The sequence below is a fragment of the Salvelinus sp. IW2-2015 genome, linkage group LG4q.1:29 (assembly GCF_002910315.2).
Source record: "Salvelinus sp. IW2-2015 linkage group LG4q.1:29, ASM291031v2, whole genome shotgun sequence".
In the NCBI taxonomy this organism is placed as follows: Eukaryota; Metazoa; Chordata; class Actinopteri; order Salmoniformes; family Salmonidae; genus Salvelinus; species Salvelinus sp. IW2-2015.
The window spans coordinates 68665039-68685009 of record NC_036842.1 but is presented as its reverse complement, the minus strand read 5'-3'; the positions used below and the strand labels follow the sequence as shown (position 1 = coordinate 68685009).

At 43.1% G+C, this 19971-nt stretch overlaps 1 protein-coding gene across 3 annotated transcripts in view; it reads right to left on the bottom strand.

Annotated features, from left to right (window-relative positions):
- Window positions 1-19971, bottom strand: part of LOC111962426 (FERM domain-containing protein 5) — a 144288-nt gene that overhangs the window by 28122 nt on the left and 96195 nt on the right. For all 3 annotated transcript variants that reach the window (XM_023985505.2, XM_023985507.2, XM_023985506.2), the window contains exons 2-3: window positions 1567-1671; window positions 166-208 (exon numbers count right to left, since the gene is read on the bottom strand). In XM_023985505.2, the coding sequence (XP_023841273.1) occupies window positions 166-208; window positions 1567-1671 (148 nt within the window). The remainder of the gene's footprint in view (window positions 1-165; window positions 209-1566; window positions 1672-19971) is intronic.

Genomic DNA, 19971 nt, shown 5'->3' with positions numbered 1-19971 from the left:
ATCTATTGAAATCCTAATACAGTAACTTCCTACCATTTGAATTCAAATGCACATTCATTAGTCAAATTAGATGATGCGTCATTAAAGATGCCATGGTGATGATAACTATAATTGCTCAATTAGCAGAATGATCATAGCATGAAGAGGAAGACACTAAAGACTTACATTTCATCTGCTTGGCAATACACTTTGTGACCTCCAACCAATGCTGCATCAACAACAAAAAGACATATGATCAAAGTGTGACAAAAGTGAAACATGTCTAAAAAAAATCCTGCAATGACACTGACACCACGCTCATATCACTCTACATCGCTGTACGAAGCAGGTTAAATGCAATAAACAGGAATGACAGTTCATCGAAAGACGTGTGAAAACCTGTGTTATGTCATGTCAGCTTCACGCCTAAAACACACTGACACATGTCTCTGTTCATATCCAACATCCATCTCTAATCTGACAAGAATCATATAATTAATGCTATCAGTTCCTGATTTGTATAATTAAATCATCATCATACTGAAGCAAATTGAACAGTAAGGGCATACAGAGATAACAGCTCTCTCTATAAATGACAGTAATGGATGGTCTTTCAAATTATAATACTATACCACCAGCATGCCTGGGCCTGCCTAGACAGACAGACAAGCAGACACTGTGCAGTGGCAGTGCTCTCTAGGGTCAGTTCAGAAGGTGACTCTGGTTTTGCCAGTATATCAGGCACTGATTCATCCCCCATCCTTCTGGCAACATTCACTCCATCAATTCCCTCTCTCCGCCAACCCCTCACCCTAACAACAACCACTGAAATAGCCCTGAGTGGCAGCATAGGAAATGCAGGATGGGCAGGACCAGTCTTGTCTCTGATGCTAAAACACACAATGTGAGCGAGCACATGTTAATTCTTCATGAATCAAGCAGTGCAGCTACAAGCCATCTCTGAGTAATAACCCTCTGTGCTCTGCTGCTGCTGCTGATGATGATGATGATGATTGTATGAGTGTCTCTCTAAAAGCGTGTGTTATGAAAGTGTCACGCCCTGATCTGTTTCACCTGTTCCTGTGATTGTCTCCACCCCCTCCAGGTGTCGCTTATTTTCCCCAGTGTATTTATCCCTGTGTTTCCCGTCTCTCTGTGCCAGTTCGTCTTGTATGTTTAGTCAAGTCAACCAGCATGTTTTTCCGGTACTCCTTTTCTATTCTCTTTTTATAGTCCTCCCGGTTCTGAGCCCTGCCTGACTCTGGACTACTTTCCTGCCTGCCTGATCATCCTGCCTGCCCTGACCTTGATTCTACCTGCCCTTTGGTACCTATTGGACTCTGATCTGGTTTTGACCTTTTTGCCTGTCCACAACCATTCTCTTGCCTACCCCTTTGGATTAATAAACATTGTAAGACTCCAACCATCTGCCTCCTGTGTCTGCATCTGGGTCTCGCCTTGTGCCTTGATAGAAATAAATAAAATAACATATCTTCAATCTGGCCCTGTATCTCTTTAAACAGTCACCTCTACCGCAGCATGCTTCATCCAACACAGACACAGACACACACACACACACTCACTCACCCGCTGCTTGTCTGGGTCCACATATCTGATGCCGAAGTAGTCCTTCTCCAGCAGATTCAGGTGGTGGCAGATGAGGTCGAACAGATACTGTCCTTTAGCATCCCGCTGCAAGAGAAGAGAAAAACAATAGCATGAGAAACTCACAGCGAACACAAGAAAAGACCACAATTAACAACTTAAAAGGAAATTTTGAGGCAATATCCCCACTGATAGGGATCAAGTGGTCCGGCCCAGCCCAGGAACTCAACAACTTCATGAGGACATGAGGGAGAATGTGAGATTGAGGGAGAGGGAGGTAATTACTGATAGCAGAACGTGCTTCATATTTTCCAGACCCTGTGGAGATATCCAGGATTCATCCAATATTAATGACAGCCACTACAGCCATCTGCAGATCCATAGCTAAAGCACAATGAGAGAATGGATTAAGTGTGCTGACAACTGGCTGGGTTAGACTGACATTTGTTCAGGGGGATGACTCAGGGACGGGGAGGGTGATATGATACTGGGTCTTGAAGACTTTATGATAACCAAACAACGCACATCAAGTATCACACAGTATAAGTATGAAGATTTAAAGGCATTAATGATGTATGAATGGATTTAAAGGCATTAATAGGAGATCAAAGAGAAGTCAACTCACTTGGCACAAATTGGTGAATCAACGTTGTTTCCACATCATTGCAATCCCCCCAAATCTCTGTGATGACGTTGAATCAACATGAAAAACTGAGTTGATTTGAAAAAAGTCCATGACAGAGTGACATTTTTGGCTGATTTCACTTTGAATTCACGTTAGTTGACAACTCAACCATATGTAAATCAAAACTAGACATTGAACTGACGTCTGTGCCCAGTGGGAAGACATTGAAGGAGAGGATAGAAGAGGACAGGAGACTGCCCACCTTCACAAGCCTTTCCCCTCCCTCTCTGACACATCGCTGAAAGACTTATCCAGCTCCCAGCACTGATTACCATTTAAAATGTCACTCAGACCAACATGTTTTCCATAATAATAGCCACACTCTCTGAATTATTCCAGAAAGATAAGTTATTTAAGTTTCCAACAAACATTGCACACCACCATTACAAATTGTTTTCCCTCAGGCATTTGTGAGGACTGCTGGTATTAGCAAAAGCACACACCAGGGATGATTACAGCTCATTGGAACAGGGTGGTGATCCATTCAGCAGGCAGGCAACTAATACATCTCTCTACCTAGCCTACAACCTAAGAGTTTTATACTGCAGGCTCAGCCAGGCTGTCAGATTAACACTGTGTCAGTCATCTAACTATAGTCTAGAGGAATGGCACTGGTCCTGTGATGAGCATGTGTACTGGGACTGGGTGGACTAGAATTCTGACACACTGGCACTGTGTTTCAATACCCTGTTCTCATACAGTAACAAATCAAATGTTATTTGTCACATGTGCCGAATACAACAGGTGTAGACCTTACACTGAAATGCTTACTTACAAGCCCTTTACCAACAATGCAGTTTTAAGAAAATACTTTAAAAAGTAGAGATAAGAATAACAAATAATTAAAGAGCAGCAGTAACTAACAAAAGCGGGGCAATATACAGGGGGTACCGGTACAGAGTCAATGTGCAGTGGCACCACTGTCGAGGTAATTGAGGTAATATGTACATGTAGGTAGAGTTATTAAAGTGACTATAAATAGATAATAACAGAGAGTAGCAGCAGCGTAGAAGGGGAGGGGGTGCAAATAGTCTGGGTAGCCATTTGATTAGATGTTCGGGAGTCTTATGGCTTGGGGGTAGAAGCTGTTTAGAAGCAGAGAGAACAGTCTATGACTAGGGTGGCTGGAGTCTTTGACAATGTTTAGTGCCTTCCTCTGACAACGCCTGGTATAGAGGTCCTGGATGGCAAGAAGCTTGGCCCCGGTGATGTACTGGGCCATATGCTAATCCCTCTGCAGTGCCTTGCAGTCGGAGGCCGAGCTGTTGCCATACCAGGCAGTGATGCAACCCGTCAGGATGCCCTCGATGGTGCAGCTGTAAAACCTTTTGAGGATCTGAGGACCCATACCAAATCTTTTTCAGTCTCCTGAGGGGGAAAGGTTTTGTCGTGCCCTATTCACCTATGGACCATGTTAGTTTGTTGGTGATGTGGACGCCAAGGAACTTGAAGCTCTCAACCTGTTCCACTACAGCCCCGTTGATGAGAATGGGGGCGTGCTCAGTCCTCCTTTTCCTGTAGTCCACAATAATCTCCTTTGTCTTGATGACGTTGAGGGAGAGGTTGTTGTCCTTGCACCACGAGGTCAGGTCTCTGACCTCCTCCCTATAGGTTGTCTCATCATTGTCAGTGATCAGGCCTACCCCTGTTGTGTCATCGGCAAACTTAATGATGGTGTTGGAGTCTTGCCTGGCCATGCAGTCATGAGTGAACAGGGAGCACAGGAGGGGACTGAGCACGCACCTCTGAGGGGCCCCTGTGTTGAGGATCAGCGTGGCGGATGTGTTGTTACCTACCCTTACTACCTGGAACGGCCCGTCAGGAAGTCCAGGATCCAGTTGCAGAGGGAGGTGTTTAGACCCAGGGTCCTTAGCTTAGTGATGAGCTTTGAGGGCACTATGGTGTTGAACGCTGAGCTGTAGTCAGTGAATAGCATTCTCACATAGTTGTTCCCTTTGTCCAGGTGTGAAAGGGCTGTGTGTAGTGCAATAGAGATTGCATCATCTGTGGATCTGTTGGGGTGGTATGCAAATCGGAGTGGGTCTAGGGTTTCTGGGATAATGGTGTTGATGTGAGCCATGACCAGCCTTTCAAAGTATTTCATGGCTACAGACGTGAGTGCTACGGTTCGGTATTCATTTAGGCAGGTTATCTTAGTGTTCTTGGGCACAGGGACTATGGTGGTCTGCTTGAAACATGTAGGTATTACAGACTCAGACATGGAGAGGTTGAAAATGTCAGTGAAGACACTTTCCAGTTGGTCAGCGCATGCTCGTAGTACACGTCCTGGTAATCCGTATGGCCCTGTGGCCTTGTGAACATTGACCTGCTTAAAGGTCTTATTCACATCGGCTGCGGAGAGCGTGATCACACAGTTGTCCGGAACAGCTGATGCCCTCGTGCATGTTTCAGTGTTACTTGCCTCAAAGCGAGCATAGAAGTTATTTAGCTCGTCTGGTAGGCTCTTGTCACTGAGCAGCTCTCGGCTGTGCTTCCCTTTGTAGTCTGTAATAGTTTGCATGCCCTGCCACATCCGACGAGCGTCGGAGCCGGTGTAGTACGATTCGATCTTAGTCCTGTATTGACGCTTTGCTTGTTTGATGGTTCGTCGGAGGGTATAGCGGGATTTCTTATAAGCTCCGGGGTTAGAGTGCCGCTCCTTGAAAGCGGCATCTCTACCCTTTAGCTCAGTGCGAATGTTGCCTGTAATCCATGGCTTCTGGTTGGTGTGTGTACGTACAGTCAATGTGGGGACGACGTCATCGATGCACTAATTGATGAAGCCAGTGACAGATGTGGTGTACTCCTCAATACCATCAGAAGAATCCCGGGAACATATTCCAGTCTGTGCTAGCAAAACACTCCTGTAGTTTAGCATCTACTTCATCTGACCACTTTTTCATAGACCGAGTCACTGTGCTTCCTGCTTTAATTTTTGCTTGGCAGCAGGAATCAGGAGGATAGAATTATGGTTAGATTGCCTATTGGAAGGTGAGGGAGAGCTTTGTTCGCGTCTCTGTGTGTGGAGTAAAGGTGGTCTATAGATTTTTTCCCCTCAAGTTGCACATTTAACATTCTGATAGAAATGAGGTAAAACTGATTTAAGTTTCCCTGCATTAAAGTCCCCGGCCACTAGGAGCGCCGCCTCTGGATGAGTGTTTTCCTGTTTGCTTATGGCGGTATACACCTCATTGGGTGCGGTCTTAGTGCCAGCGTCGGTCTGTGGTGATATGTAGACAGCTATAAAAAATACAGATGAAAACTCTCTAGGTAGATAGTGTGGTGTACAGCTTATCATGATATACTCAACCTCGGATGAGCAAAACCTTGAGACTTCCTTAGATATCGTGCACCAGCTGTTGTTTACAAATATACATAGGCTCCCGCTCCGTGTCTTACCAGAGGCTGCTGTTCTATCCTGCCGATAGAGTGTATAACCCGCCAGCTGTATGTTATTAATGTCGTCGTTCAGCCACGACTCGGTGAAACATAAGATATTACAGTTTTTATTGTCCCGTTGGTAGGATATAGAGTTGAAGTCAGAAGTTAACATACACTTAGGTTGGAGTCATTAAAACTCGTTTTTAAACCACTCCACAAATGTCTTGTTAACAACTATAGTTTCGGTAAGTCGGTTAGGACATCTACTTTGTGCATGACACAAGTCATTTCCCCAACAATTGTTTACAGACAGATTATTTCACTTATAATTCACTGTATCATAATTCCAGTGGGTCAGAAGTTTACATACACTAAGTTCACTGTGCCTTTAAACAGCTTGGAACATTCCAGAAAATGATATCATGGCTTTAGAAGCTTCTGATAGGCTAATTGACATCATTTAAGTCAATTGGAGGTGTACCTGTGGATGTATTTCAAGGCCTACCTTCAAACTCAGTGCCTCTTTGCTTGACATCATTGGAAAATCAAAAGAAATCAGCCAGGAACTCAGAAAAAACTATGTAGACCTCCACAAGTCTGGTTCATCCTTGGGAGCAATTTCCAAACGCCTGAAGGTACCACGTTCATCTGTACAAACAATAGTATGCAAGTTTTAACATCATGGGACCATGCAGCCGTCACACCGCTCAGGAAGGAGACGCGTTCTGTCTCCTAGAGATGAACGTACCTTGGTGCGAACAGTGCAAATAAATCCCAGAACAACAGCAAAGGACCTAGTGAAGATGCTGGAGGAAACAGGCACAAAAGTATATATATCCACAGTAAAACGAGTCCTATAACGACATAACCTGAAAGGCCGCTCAGCAAGGAAGAAGCCACTGCTCCAAAACTGCCATAAAAAAGCCAGACTACAGTTTGCAACTGCACATGGGGACAAATATCATACTTTTTGGAGAAATGTCCTCTGGTCTGATGAAACAAAAATAGAACTGTTTGGCCATAATGACCAGCGTTATGTTTGGAGGAAAAAGGGGGAGGCTTGCAAGCCGAAGACCACCATCCCAACTGTGAAGCATGGGTGTGGCAGCATCATGTTGTGGGGGTGCATTTCTGCAGGAGGGACTGGTGCATTTCACAAAATAGATGGCATCAAGAGGGAGGAAAATTATGTGGATATATTGAAGCAACATCTCAAGACATCAGTCAGGAAGTTGAAGCTTGGTCGCAAATGGGTCTTCCAAATGGACAATGACCCCAAGCATACTTCCAAAGTTGTGGCAAAATGGCTTAAGGACAACAAAGTCAAGGTATTGGAGTGGCCATCACAAAGCCCTGACCTCAATCCTGTAGAAAACTTGTGGGCAGAACTGAAAAAGTGTGTGCGAGCAAGGATGCCTACAAACCTGACTCAGTTACACCAGCTCTGTCATGAGGAAGGGGCCAAAATTCTCCCAACTTATTGTGGGAAGCTTGTGGAAGGCTACCCAAAAGGTTTATCCCAAATTAAACAATTTAAAGGCAATGCTACCAAATACTAATTGAGTGTATGTAAACTTCTGACCCTCTGGGAATGTGATGAAAGAAATAAAAGCTGAAATAAATCATTCTCTCTACTATTGTTCTGACATTTCACATTCTTAAAATAAAGTGGTGATCCTAACTGACCTAAGACAGGGAATATTTACTAGGATTAAATGTCAGGAATTGTGGATGTCAGGAGTTTAACTTCTAATTGGTCCCAATCCCGGATCCGCGAGCACCCTCATCAGTAAAAAAGCTGACTAGCATAGCCTAGCATAGCGCCACAAGTAAATACTAGCATCTAAATATCATGAAATCACAAGTCCAAGACACCAGATGAAAGATACACATCTTGTGAATCCAGCCATCATTTCTGATTTTTAAAATGTTTTACAGGGAAGACACAATATGTATTTCTATTAGCTAACCACGATAGCAAAAGACACAACTTTTTTTTCTCCACCATTTTTTTACTGCATAGGTAGCTATCACAAATTAGACCAAATAAAGATACAAATAGTCACTAACCAAGAAACAACTTCATCAGATGACAGTCTGATAACATATTTATTGTTATAGCATATGTTTTGTTCGAAAAATGTGCATATTTCAGGTATAAATCATAGTTTTACATTGCAGCCACCATCACAACTCTCACCAAAGCAACTAGAATAACTACAGAGAGCAACGTGAATACCTAAATACTCATCATAAAACATTTATGAAAAATACACAGCGTACAGCAAATGAAAGACAAAGATCTTTGAATCCAGCCAATATTTCAGATTTTTTAAGTGTTTTACAGCGAAAACACAATTTAGCATTATATTAGCTTACTACAATAGCCAACCACACAGCAGCATTGATTCATGCACGTTAGCGATAGCGAATAAACCAGCAAAGATATTACATTTTTCACTAACCTTCTCAACTTCATCAGATGACAGTCCTTAACATCATATTACACATAACATATATTTTTGTTCGAAAATGTGCATATTTTAGCGGCACCAAATCGTGGTTATACAATGAGAATAGCAGCCAAGCTGCAAACAAAATGTCGGGAGAAATCTTGGGAGAGGCACCTAATCTAATCAATAACTATCATAAACTTGACTAAAAAATACAGGTTGGACAGCAAATGAAAGATACAATTAGTTCTTAATGCAACCGCTGTGTTAGATTTTTAAAATTAACGTTACTACGACATACAGCGTGCGTTAAAGTGAGACCGCACCGAAATTAATGCCGGAATAGTAGTTTAACATTTTTCAACAGAACAACGAATTAACATCATAAATTTTCTTACTATTTGATGAGCTTCCATCAGAATCTTGTGCAAGTTGTCCTTTGTCCAGAAGAATCGTTGCTCGATTGTAGATTGTCGTCTTCAACTTTGGAATTAGCAGTAAACATTAGCCATGTGGCGAAGACGTGCCCAACTCACTATAACGCAGCACAAATGAAAATACCGAAAATCGTAATATACTGATATAAACTGATATAACTCGGGTTTAAAATAACTACATTATGATGTTTTTAACACCTATATCGAATAAAATCAGAGCCGGATATATCTAAAGCCTATAACGAGAGCTTTTCAGAATGCAATCCTGAGGTCTGTCTTGCGTCATGATGAACGTTGAAAGAGTGCACACCGGTTCCAAGAGCTTTTATACGGCCTCAGATCTACCTAGAACACACCATTCCAATTCTCACTGCTTACTGACATCTAGGGGAAGGCGTATGCGGTGCATGTCGACCCATATGATACATGGATTTATAAACTGACCCTGGAACAGAGCCCCGATTTGAGATTTTTCAGTTCCTGACAGAAGTTTGCTGCAAAATGAGTTCTGTTTTACTCACAGATATAATTCAAACGGTTTTAGAAACTAGAGAGTGTTTTCTATCAATAGTAATAATAATATGCATATTGTACGAGCAAGAATTGAGTACGAGGCAGTTAATTTGGGAACGAATTTTTACAAAGTCGAAATGGCGCCTCCCTATTGAGAAAAGGTTAAATGTATTTGGCTTAGGTGTATTGAAACTTCTGACTTAACTGTACGTGCTTTCATTTCATCCTATTTCTTTCCAGCGATTGAAGTTAGCTAGCAGTAGGATGGCAAAGGCAGATAAGCACTCGTCGCTGATCCTCACAAGGCACTCCGATCTCTTTCTGCAAAATCACTGTTCTTTCTCCAGCGATATGATGGGATGAGGGCCTGTTCGGGTGTTTGGAGTATATCCTTCCCATCCGACTCATTAAAGAAAAATTCTTTGTCCCTTCGAGGTGAGTAATTGCTGTTCTGATGTCCAGAAGCTCTTTTCGGTCATAAGAGACAGTAGCAGCAACATTATGTACAAAATAAGTTACAAACAATGGGAAAAAAACTAACAAAATAGCACGGTTGGTTAAACATCAGCCATCCTCTCCGGCGCCATCTTCACTACATCTTTTTGTGTAGTTGTAAACTCACAGATTACTATACAAAATCAGACAAACTACAGTCTAAATCATTAGAATATCATGATAAAGTAACAATGTAATACAATTAATCTTCAAAGCAATAGCTATATGGGCTATCTTCTGTATACCACCCCTACCTTGTCACAGCCACAACTGATTGGCTCAACGCATTAAGGAAAGAAATTCCACAAATTACTTTTAACAAGGCACACCTGTTATTGAAATGCATTCCAGGTGATTACCTCATGAGCTGGTTGAGAGAATGCCAAAAGTGTGCAAAGCTGTCATCAAGGCAAAGGGTTGCTACCTGTTGAAGAATCTCTAATATAAAATATATTTTGATTTGTTTAACACTTTTTGGGTTACTACATGATTCCATATGTGTTATTTCATAGTTTTGATGTCTTCACTATTATTCTACAATGTATAAAATAGTAAAAATAAAGAAAAACCCTTGAATGAGTAGGTGTGTCCAAACCTTTGACTGGTACTATATATATATATATATATATATATATATATATGTGTGTGTGTGTATTATGGTGTAAATTACATATTAATAGCTGAAGTGGATGTACACATGCAGCTGCTGATGTAGTGTCTTCTACGCATGACGTGTGTGACATATTAAGAGGATTGCAACTCCCAGTTTAACTAATAACTGTGATTTGGATGAGGAGGTGATAAATCAGTGCCAGGAAGTGAACAGAGATTAATGTTGGCGCTGATCACTCCACCAGAGATGGTAGAGAAAGCAAGACATCTCACTTGCAATTTTTTTCTGGTGGGGGTGGGGATGGGACAATAAGTAGACTGGAGCCAGCTGTTATTGGGCAGTTTCCCATAGAATAAAATCCTGTCTGTGTAAGTGGGCGTTCCCTCTCTTGCGTAAGCATGCCAGAGATTACGGAGGAACCGTGAGCTCACGCAGGAAAGCATGCGCACGCGAGAGAGAAAGCCCACTTACATAGACAGGAACCTTGACCATTGTTTCCCAATGATAAACTGCCTGAGTAAGACATCTTCATATATCTACCATCTTTGGCTCCACTGCTCTCCCTCTCCACTTTCCTCTCCATGCCAGGGAAAAACAGGCCTCACGTGCCACCTCACTCCCTCCCCACTGGCTCACTGGGGGCCATTTAATGGAGCTCAGTAATGGGGTCAGTAAACACACATGCTCCTCACAATCAAACTCATAAGCTCATAACATAAGTCTTCACTCTCAAAGGAACATGCTTCAAGGTCAAGTATATCAGGTGTCAGATAAACCAGTCACACTGCTATTGATAACATGTCAGCCTCCTAATGCTGTGTGGGGGCTACGTTTAACAGAACATCATCACAGTGAAGGATGTGAAAATGTCTGCTTGAGTTCATGTAGAATCTGTATCCCCCTATAGCAGTATGGGAATGGAATGAAGTCTATTTAGTGGCCTTGGTCAGGAAAATAAGGTGGTTAATCCAAATGTATATCTACAGCATCCATATACTGTATCTAGCATCTCTCACTGTCCCTATTTGCATAACAACCAGAGACGTTCATGATGCCCTCAGTGTGGTCAGAGCTCTGCATGTCTATTTTTGGTAGTCTGACAGATGGGGTGCAGTGGACCTTAAATGCACCCGATTAAAGCATGCCAAGCACAATGTGATGTGTGGGTGAACAGCAGAGGATTCCCTAAATGAGCTCCTGACACAGAGGGGACTGAAGCCTGCTGGGAATGTCTGGCCATGTGTGGGTAACATGCTGCTGTGGGTAACATGCTGCTGTGGGCCTATGCTGCTGTGGGTAACATGCTGCTGTGGGCCTGGACACAACCTGATGGCTGCTGCTGTTATTGGATCTTGATGGATCTCACCAGTCCAGAGAACAAGACGACATCATGTCCCTCTCCATCACAATTAAGAACGGTATGACCCTAGAGCTTCAGGCCAGGCCAGGCAGTTTGGACTGCAAGAGTCAGCCTCAGTCACTCGCGCTCTCCTCATTGGACCTGTGATGGCAGAGGAAGTGTCCCTGGGAGCAGTAGTCTCCTCCATGTCATTACTCAGTCTCCAGATAACACACTTCATTAAGAGAGAGCTCTGTCAGAGAAGGCTTACTGGGTGCCAGCCGTGACTCTCAGGACAAATATCGGCGCGAGGGAGCGGTGCTCGAGGTGTCACAGTCTGACCTTTCCACAGGACTAAGGGCTCCCGGGCTGTCACTTCTAGACCACTGTCACTTCTAGACCGCTCTTTCACAGCGAGCTCACAAATCAACCCGACAAGCCTGCTTACTGGGCTCGGGCATCAAAAATAGAAGCGCAGGGCTGTTGCATTGTGCAAGGACACATACTCGCTTATCAATTATGCATATTAGATAATACAGTAAATGACACAGATCCCTCAATAAGATAAATCACAGTCTCTCACTCGTGTATTGACACAAATATCCTGTCATGCATCATTATGTACTACATACAGTGCATTCGGAAAGTATTCAGACCCCTTGACTATTTCCACATTTTGTTACATTACAGCCTTATTCTAAAATTGATCAAATAGTTTTTTCTCTCATCAATCTACACACAATACCCCATAATGACAAAGCAAAAACAGGTTTTAGAAATGTTTGCAAATGTATTAAAAATAAAAAACGGAAATATCACATTCACATAAGTACTGTATTCAGACCCTTCACTCAGTACTTTGTTGAAGCACCTTTGGTAGAGATTACAGTCTTGAGTCTTCTTGGGTATGAAGCAACAAGCTTGGCACACCTGTATTTGGGAAGTTTCTCCCATTCTTCTCTGCAGAACCTCTCAAGCTCTGTCAGGTTCGATGGGGAGCGTCACTGCACAGCTATTTTCAGGTCTCTCCAGAGATGTTCTATCGGGTTCAAGTCCGGGCTCTGGCTGGGCCATTCAAGAACATTCAGAGACTTGTCCCGAAGTCACTCCTGCGTTGTCTTGGCTGTGTGCTTAGGGTCATTGTTCTGTTGGAAGGTGAACCTTCACCCCAGTCTGAGGTCCTGAGCACTCTGGATCAGGTTTTCATCAAGGATCTCTCTGTACTTTGCTGCTTTCATCTTTCCCTCGTTCCTGACTAGTCTCCCAATCCCTGCCGCTGAAAAACACCCCCACAGCAGGATGCTGTCATGACCATGCTTCACTGTAGGGATGGTGCCAGGTTTCCTCCAGACGTGAAGCTTGGCATTCAGGCCAAAGAGTTCAATCTTTCATCAGACCAGTGATTCTTGTTTCTCATGGTCTGAGATTCCTTTAGGTGCCTTTTGGCAAACTTCAAGGGGGCTGTCATGTGCCTTTTACTGAGGAGTGGCTTCTGTCTGGCCACTTTACCATAAAGGTCTGATTGGTGGAGTGCTGCAGAGATGGTTGTCCTTTTGGAAGGTTCTCCCATCTCCACAGAGAAACTCTGGAGCTTTTTCAGAGTGACCATTGGGTTCTTGATTACCTCTTTGACCAAGGTCCTTCTTCCCCGATAACTCAGTTTGGCCGGGCGGCCAGCTCTAGGAAGAGTCTTGGTAGTTCTAAACTTCTTCAATTTCAGAATGATGGAGGCCACTGTGTTTTTGGGGACATTCAATGCTGCAGAAATATTTTGGTACCCTTCCCCAGATCTGTGCCTCGACACAATCCTGTCTTGGAGCTCTACGGATAATTGCTTCAACCTCATGGCTTGGTTTTGCTCTGACATGCACTGCCAACAGTGGGACCTTATATAGACAGGCGTGTGCCTTTCCAAATCATGTCCAATCAATTGAATTTACCACAGGTGGACTCCAATCAAGTTGTAGAAACATCTTAAGGATGATCAATGGAAACAGGATGCACCTGAGCTCAATTTCGAGTCTCATAGCAAAAGGTCTGACTACTTATGTAAATAAGGTATTTCTGTTTTTTGTTTTTATACATTTGCAAACATTTCTAAAAACCTGTTTTCACTTTGTCATTATGGGGTATTGTGTGTAGATTGATGAGGAAAACAATTAATTTAATTCATTTTAGAATAAGGCTGTAACGTCACAAAATGTGGAAAAGGGAAGAGGTCTGAATACTTTCCGAATGCAACCCATGCCAATGAGAGCCAATGACAAAGCAAAAAAGGCTGAGAGACAGTGATGTATATGGACGAACGATGATGCTTTGAGTCAGACAGGAAGCCTTTCTTTGGTTACAGACAGCAAGTGTGTTAGTATTCCATAGCACTCCTCTTTCCCTCTCCTTCTCTTCTCTCTCTCCCTTTCTGAGTTGTTTCTTTCCCCCACACAGAGCCCAGCTGCATTATTCCCCTCCAACAGGCTCTGTAATTACAGGATGTGTGTGATTGTGTGGCGGGAATAAAGGATCTAATGAATAATGCTGGTGAATTCCTAATTAAAACTAATGCAGCCTCTTCAGTTGGGTTGGCCATGGATTGTTTAAGGGTGTCTGACCAAACTGCCAATATAATCTACTGGTCTGACCATTGACTAACCAAATAGCATCTCTGATAAAGACACTGATTTGTTTGTGTGAACAGGGATATGCAGTGGTTGTTGTGGCAGTAGCCCTGTGGTGTGAAAACCTATGCATTCTGTTACCCCTTTTACAGTAGGGTAGTAAGGGAGCCCTCCTTCCACACATCATGTAAATAGACTGCATGCTCATCCAACAAATGATAATTACAGAGCCATCAAGTAGATGATTCATTTATCATACAAATATTTGGCTAAACCTGTGGCAAAATGCCTGTCCTTTACTAATATGACTGTACACAGCAGTGGTAGCACAGCAGGGAAAAGTTGGGACAATTCTATTCAATCTCAAACTGCTTTATAAGCGTTTTCTTGTCATGGGTTTTCTCTGTCTTAATTTTGTCATTAAACTGTAATTTACTGAACAATAGATCATGCTGCAGAATCAATAAAATATCTTCCATGCGATACCCTTAATGTGTTTCCCTGTAAATAGTTGGTCTGTTTAACTGACAAAAGATGAAGTACCCCATTCTGTGTCGTGCTTGTGTGTCCAAAAAGAAACCCAGAGGTCCTGCAGGGCATAAGGCTTCACACCAATACGACAGACACAAAGTTGATGGAAATGCAGCCAGATATCTGAATGGAGCAGATAGCCATAGGCCTACAACTTATACGTACAGTATGCTCAATGGCAAAAAGACTGACCAGCAAAATAATCCCCAGGCCTAAAACAGCATCATTGCTCCCCTACTGCTCCCCTATTTCCTCAGGGTCCCACTCTCGTGCCTTCTCAGTGACTCACTATAAATTGACTTTTTTATACGCGAGGGGAAACACAAATGCTGTTGGCTCGTGTGTGACTGGTGTGTGTGTGGTGTGTGCGGGGGGGGGGGGGGGCGCGGGGGGGGGGGGGGGGGGGTGGGGGGGGGGGTGTGGGTGGGGAGGGCGGGCGGGCTAAAGCACGAGAGGAAAGGAGTGAGTACGAGCCTCTGGGATTAAGGTCTCTCTGGTTTCATTAGCAGATTCTATTCTTATCTCCGGGGCTTTGGGGTGTGTGCAGTGATTGGTAGGCAGGCCCACTCAACCACTGCCAGCCCACTTTGAACTGTTCCAAAGACGTCAGGCCAGTGCTAACCTGTAACGCAGTCGCAGCAACAGCAGCATCACAGCCTGGGGTGAGGCCCAGAGGCACCCACGGCAACTCATCCAGAACCCATTACTGACAGTACACAAACAGTTTCTGCTTGGAACAGAAATTCAACCATCAAGTTCTCAAGCCAAGTAACAGCCGTTGTAATGTAGAGAACATTTAACGATCACAGGAAATCATATAGGTTCTTTTAACAGAGAACATAACATCAGACCGCCTAAAGAGCAGATCATTATGAGTTAGATTTATGAAATTAATTCTTTAGCACTAACACACATTTATCAAGCAGTTTAGCTTTATTGATCCCAGAGAGTGCCTCTAGAGATCTGCTGTGTTCTGCTGTTATGGAATGAATAAGGCATCAAGGAATCCAGAGCAAATTCTCCACTCAGCAACTTCACACTTTCCCCATAGCCTCGCCTGTCAGGTTTATACTGTAATGTTATGGAAGACACACGTCTGGGTATAAAAGGAACAAGGGGTAAAGCACTGAGAGGAACAGGATGGTGAAGCCCTGGGATATTCTTTCTGGTTTCATAGCAGAATTTACTTTCCTTATCTCCGGGGCCTGGGGTGTGTGAGTGATTGTAGCGCCCACTCAACCACTAGCCAGCCCGATGTGTGAATGTTCAAACTCAGGCCCTGCTACCATCAACCAGTCGCAGCAACAGCAGCATCATAGCCTCCTGGGTCTGAGGCCAGAGCGCACCCACGCAACTCATCCAACCATTAATATCAGTACACAAACAGTTCTGCTTGGAACAGAAAATAACCTCAGTTCTCAAGCCAAGTACAGCCGTGTATGTAGAGAACATTTAACGGTCACCCAGGAATCTTATAGGTTCTTTTAAACAGAGAACATAACATCAGACCGTCTAAGAGCAGATCATTATGAGTTAGATATTATGGACATTAATTCTTTCGACATCTCCACACAATTTTATCATAAGCAGGTTTTGAGGCTTGATATTGATCCCAGAGAGTGCCCTTCCTAGAATGCTGCTGATTCTGCTGTATGGGTGAATGTAAGGACATCAGGATACAGAGCAATTCTCCACTCAGCAACTTCACACTTTCCCCATAGCCTCGCCTGTCAGGTTTATACTGTAATGTATGGAAGACACACGTCTGGGAACAAGGCCACAGACTCCCTCTAAAACTTCCACCTGCACTGGGCCAGTGCTGCTCCTCTACCCCAATTAAAACGTACTGTGTACTGTACTGAAATCTACTTTTCTTTACTGAACTATACTCTACTGTGCTGTACTATGCTGTCCAAACTTGTGAACCCAACTATGGTTTGTGACTTCTGTTGGGGTTTGTTCTTTGTTCCTTGTCAATCATTGGCTCATTGGTGAAATTAGCATTCAGACAATATATTTAATTAAATTAATTAAACAGGAACATAGCACGCATGTTTCCGAGTAAGTTCTGCAAAATAGAAAAGGTGTAACGGTCGTCTTGTAGTGAATGAGCGGACCAAGGCGCAGCGGGTGATGAATACATAATGAATTTAATAGAGAAAAGAATAATGATGACGAAGCACACTTTAGAAATACAAAATAACAAAACGAACTAAACAGACCTGAACATGAGAACTACATAAAACGAAGAACGCACGAACAGGAAAAACGAATGAACGAACGAGACAGTACCGTGTGGTGCAACAAAACACAGACACAGCGACAATCACCCACAAACAAACAGTGAGAACAGCCTACCTTAAATATGGTTCTCAATCAGAGGAAACGTCAAACACCTGCCTCTAATTGAGAACCATATCAGGCAACACATTAAACCCAACATAGAAACACAACACATAGAATGCCCACCCAGCTCACATCCTGACCAACAAAACAAAGGATTAACACAATAACTAGGGTCAGAACGTGACAAAAGGGTCCGAGTTGTTTTATTATTCCTACAGTCATATATCTTAGTGATGTCACTGCCTACGTCATTACCTTCTACTCATGAGACCAAAACCATGCTTACACAGCTATATAAACAAGAGTTTTAGTGTTATCTAAAATCTCAGCAGTAAATGTCCACTCCCCAATTTGATTTATAGTGGAATGTCTGACTAGTCTCTTATCTCTTACACTCCCCTGCAGAGTTCTGTCTTCACAGTCACACATTTCTCAGACAGTTTTTTTTATAAGAGGCAGAGATTAGAAAAGACTGTGGAACAATATTAAACCTTTATAATGAATATATATGTTGTTAATCTGTAGTCTAGGACCCTATAAATGTAAGGAGGGAGGGTCTTATAACCCCTCCCCTTCTATTAATACAACATAAATGTAACGATCGTTGTTGGAAGGATGGTCGGACCAAGATTCAGCGTAGGGTAGGTTAATCATTTTTGTTTATGATAACCGGCACAAAAACAAGAAAGAGTAACAAACGAAACGTTCAGCTTTGTAGGGCTAAAAAGCAACAATACAAAAACAAGATCCCACACACAACAGGTGGAAAAAGGCTGCCTAAATATGATCCCCAATCAGAGACAACGATAGACAGCTGCCTCTGATTGGGAACCATACCAGGCCAACATAGAAAATTAAAAACTAGACTACCCACCCTAGTCACACCCTGATCTAACCAAAATAGAGAATAAAAAGGCTCTCTAAGGTCAGGGCGTGACAATAAGCATAATCAATTATTATAATACATCAAACATTTGGTACAGCCCCTATCATGACCCCAAGGTGAACCCGACACTACTATCATTTCCCATTGTATCCAATTCAATTGCAGAAATTCCTTTACCAATTTATTTTTTTTCGTTACCGATTTCGAGTTAAAATCACTTAATTCATAAACAAAATTGAGATCAGTAAAAACACTACAACTCATTTATGTCTACCATTACTTGTTACTTCTGTGAACTTTCATTATCCTCCCTCCCCATGAGGAAGAGTGATTAGAAAATATCTTAACAATATGTGGGTTTTTGGTAATGGACTTTCAAGGCACAAGGCAATGTTTCTTAAACTTACAGAAGGTAGAAAAATGTATCCAAAACTATACATACACTGAGTATACCAAACATTAGGAACCCCTTCTTAATATGCCTTAATTTCTCTTAGTTTTCATTTGACACCCAATTTGACATGCTCCTATGAACTTCACATGTTGGTGCTCATGGGTCCTTTTACATGGAAACTACCAAAACTTTCAAATCAAAATCAAATCAAATTATATTTGTCACATCCACACAGTTAGCAGATGTTGTTGCGGGTGTAGCGAAATGCTTGTGTTTCTAGCTCCAACAGTGCAGTAATATCTAACAATTCGCAACTATACAAACATTTAAAATGAAGGAATATATAAATATTAGGATGAGCAATGTCGGACTGGCATAGACTAAATACAGTATATACACATGAGATGAGTAAAGCAAAAATATGTAAACATTATTAAAGTGACTAGTGATCCATTATTAAAGTGGCCAGTGATTTCAAGCCTTCCTTTGATATCGGGTGCTGTAGGTGTCCTGGAGGGCAGGTAGTTTGCCCCCGGTGATGCGTTGGGCAGACCGCACCACCCTCTGTAGAGCCATGCATTTGCGGGCGGTGCAGTTGCCATACCAGGCGGTGATGCAGCCCAACAGGATGCTCTCAATTTTGCATCTGTAAAAGTTTGTGAGGGTTTTAGGTGCAAAGCCTAATTTATTCAGCCTCCTGAGATTGAAGAGGCACTGTTGCGCCTTCTTCACCACACGGTCTGTGTGTGTGGACCATTTCAGATCGTCAGTGATGTGTACGCCGAGGAACTTTAAACTTTCCACCTGCTCCACTGCGATCCCACGATGTGGATAGGGGCGTGCTCCCTCTGCTGTTTCCTGAAGTCAACGATCAGCTCCTTTGTTTTGTCGACATTGAGTGGTTATTTTCCTGGCACCACACTCCCAGGGCCCTCACTTCCTCTCTGTAGGCTGTCTCATCATTGTTGGTTATCAGGCCTACTAGTGTTGTTTCGTCTGCAAACTTGATGAGTTCAGGAGGGAGTTGAGCACGCACGTTTCAACGTGGCACCGTCATAGGATGCCACCTTTCCAACAAGTCAGTGTGTCAAATTTCTGACCTGCTATACCTGCCTCGGTCAACTGTAAGTGCTGTTATTGTGAAGTGGAAACGTCCACCGAGTGCTGAAGTGCGTAGCGCGTAAAAATAATCTGTTCTCGGTTGCAACACTCACTACCAAGTTCCAAACTGGCTCTGGAAGCAACGTCAGCACAATAATTGTTTGTCGGGAGGCCGAGCAGCCGCACACAAGCCTAAGATCACCATGTGCAATGCTAAGCATCGGTTGGAGTGGTGTAAAGCTTGCTGCCATTGGACTCTGGAGCAGTGGAAACGCTCTCTCTGGAGTGATGAATCACGCTTCACCATCTGGCAGTCCGACGGACAAATTTGGGTTTGATAGATGCCAGGAGAACGCTACCTGCTCCAATGCATAGTGGCAACTGTAAAGTTTGGTGGAGGAGGAATAATGGTCTGGGGCTGTTTTTCATGGTTCGGGCTAGGCCCCATAGTTCCGGTGTAGGGAAATCTTAAAGCTACAGCATACCAGCATACAACGACATTCTAGACAATTCTCTGCTTCCAACTTTGTTGCAACAGTTTGGGGAAGGCCCTTTCCTGTTTCAGCATGACAATGCCCCTGTGCACAAAGCGAGGTCCATA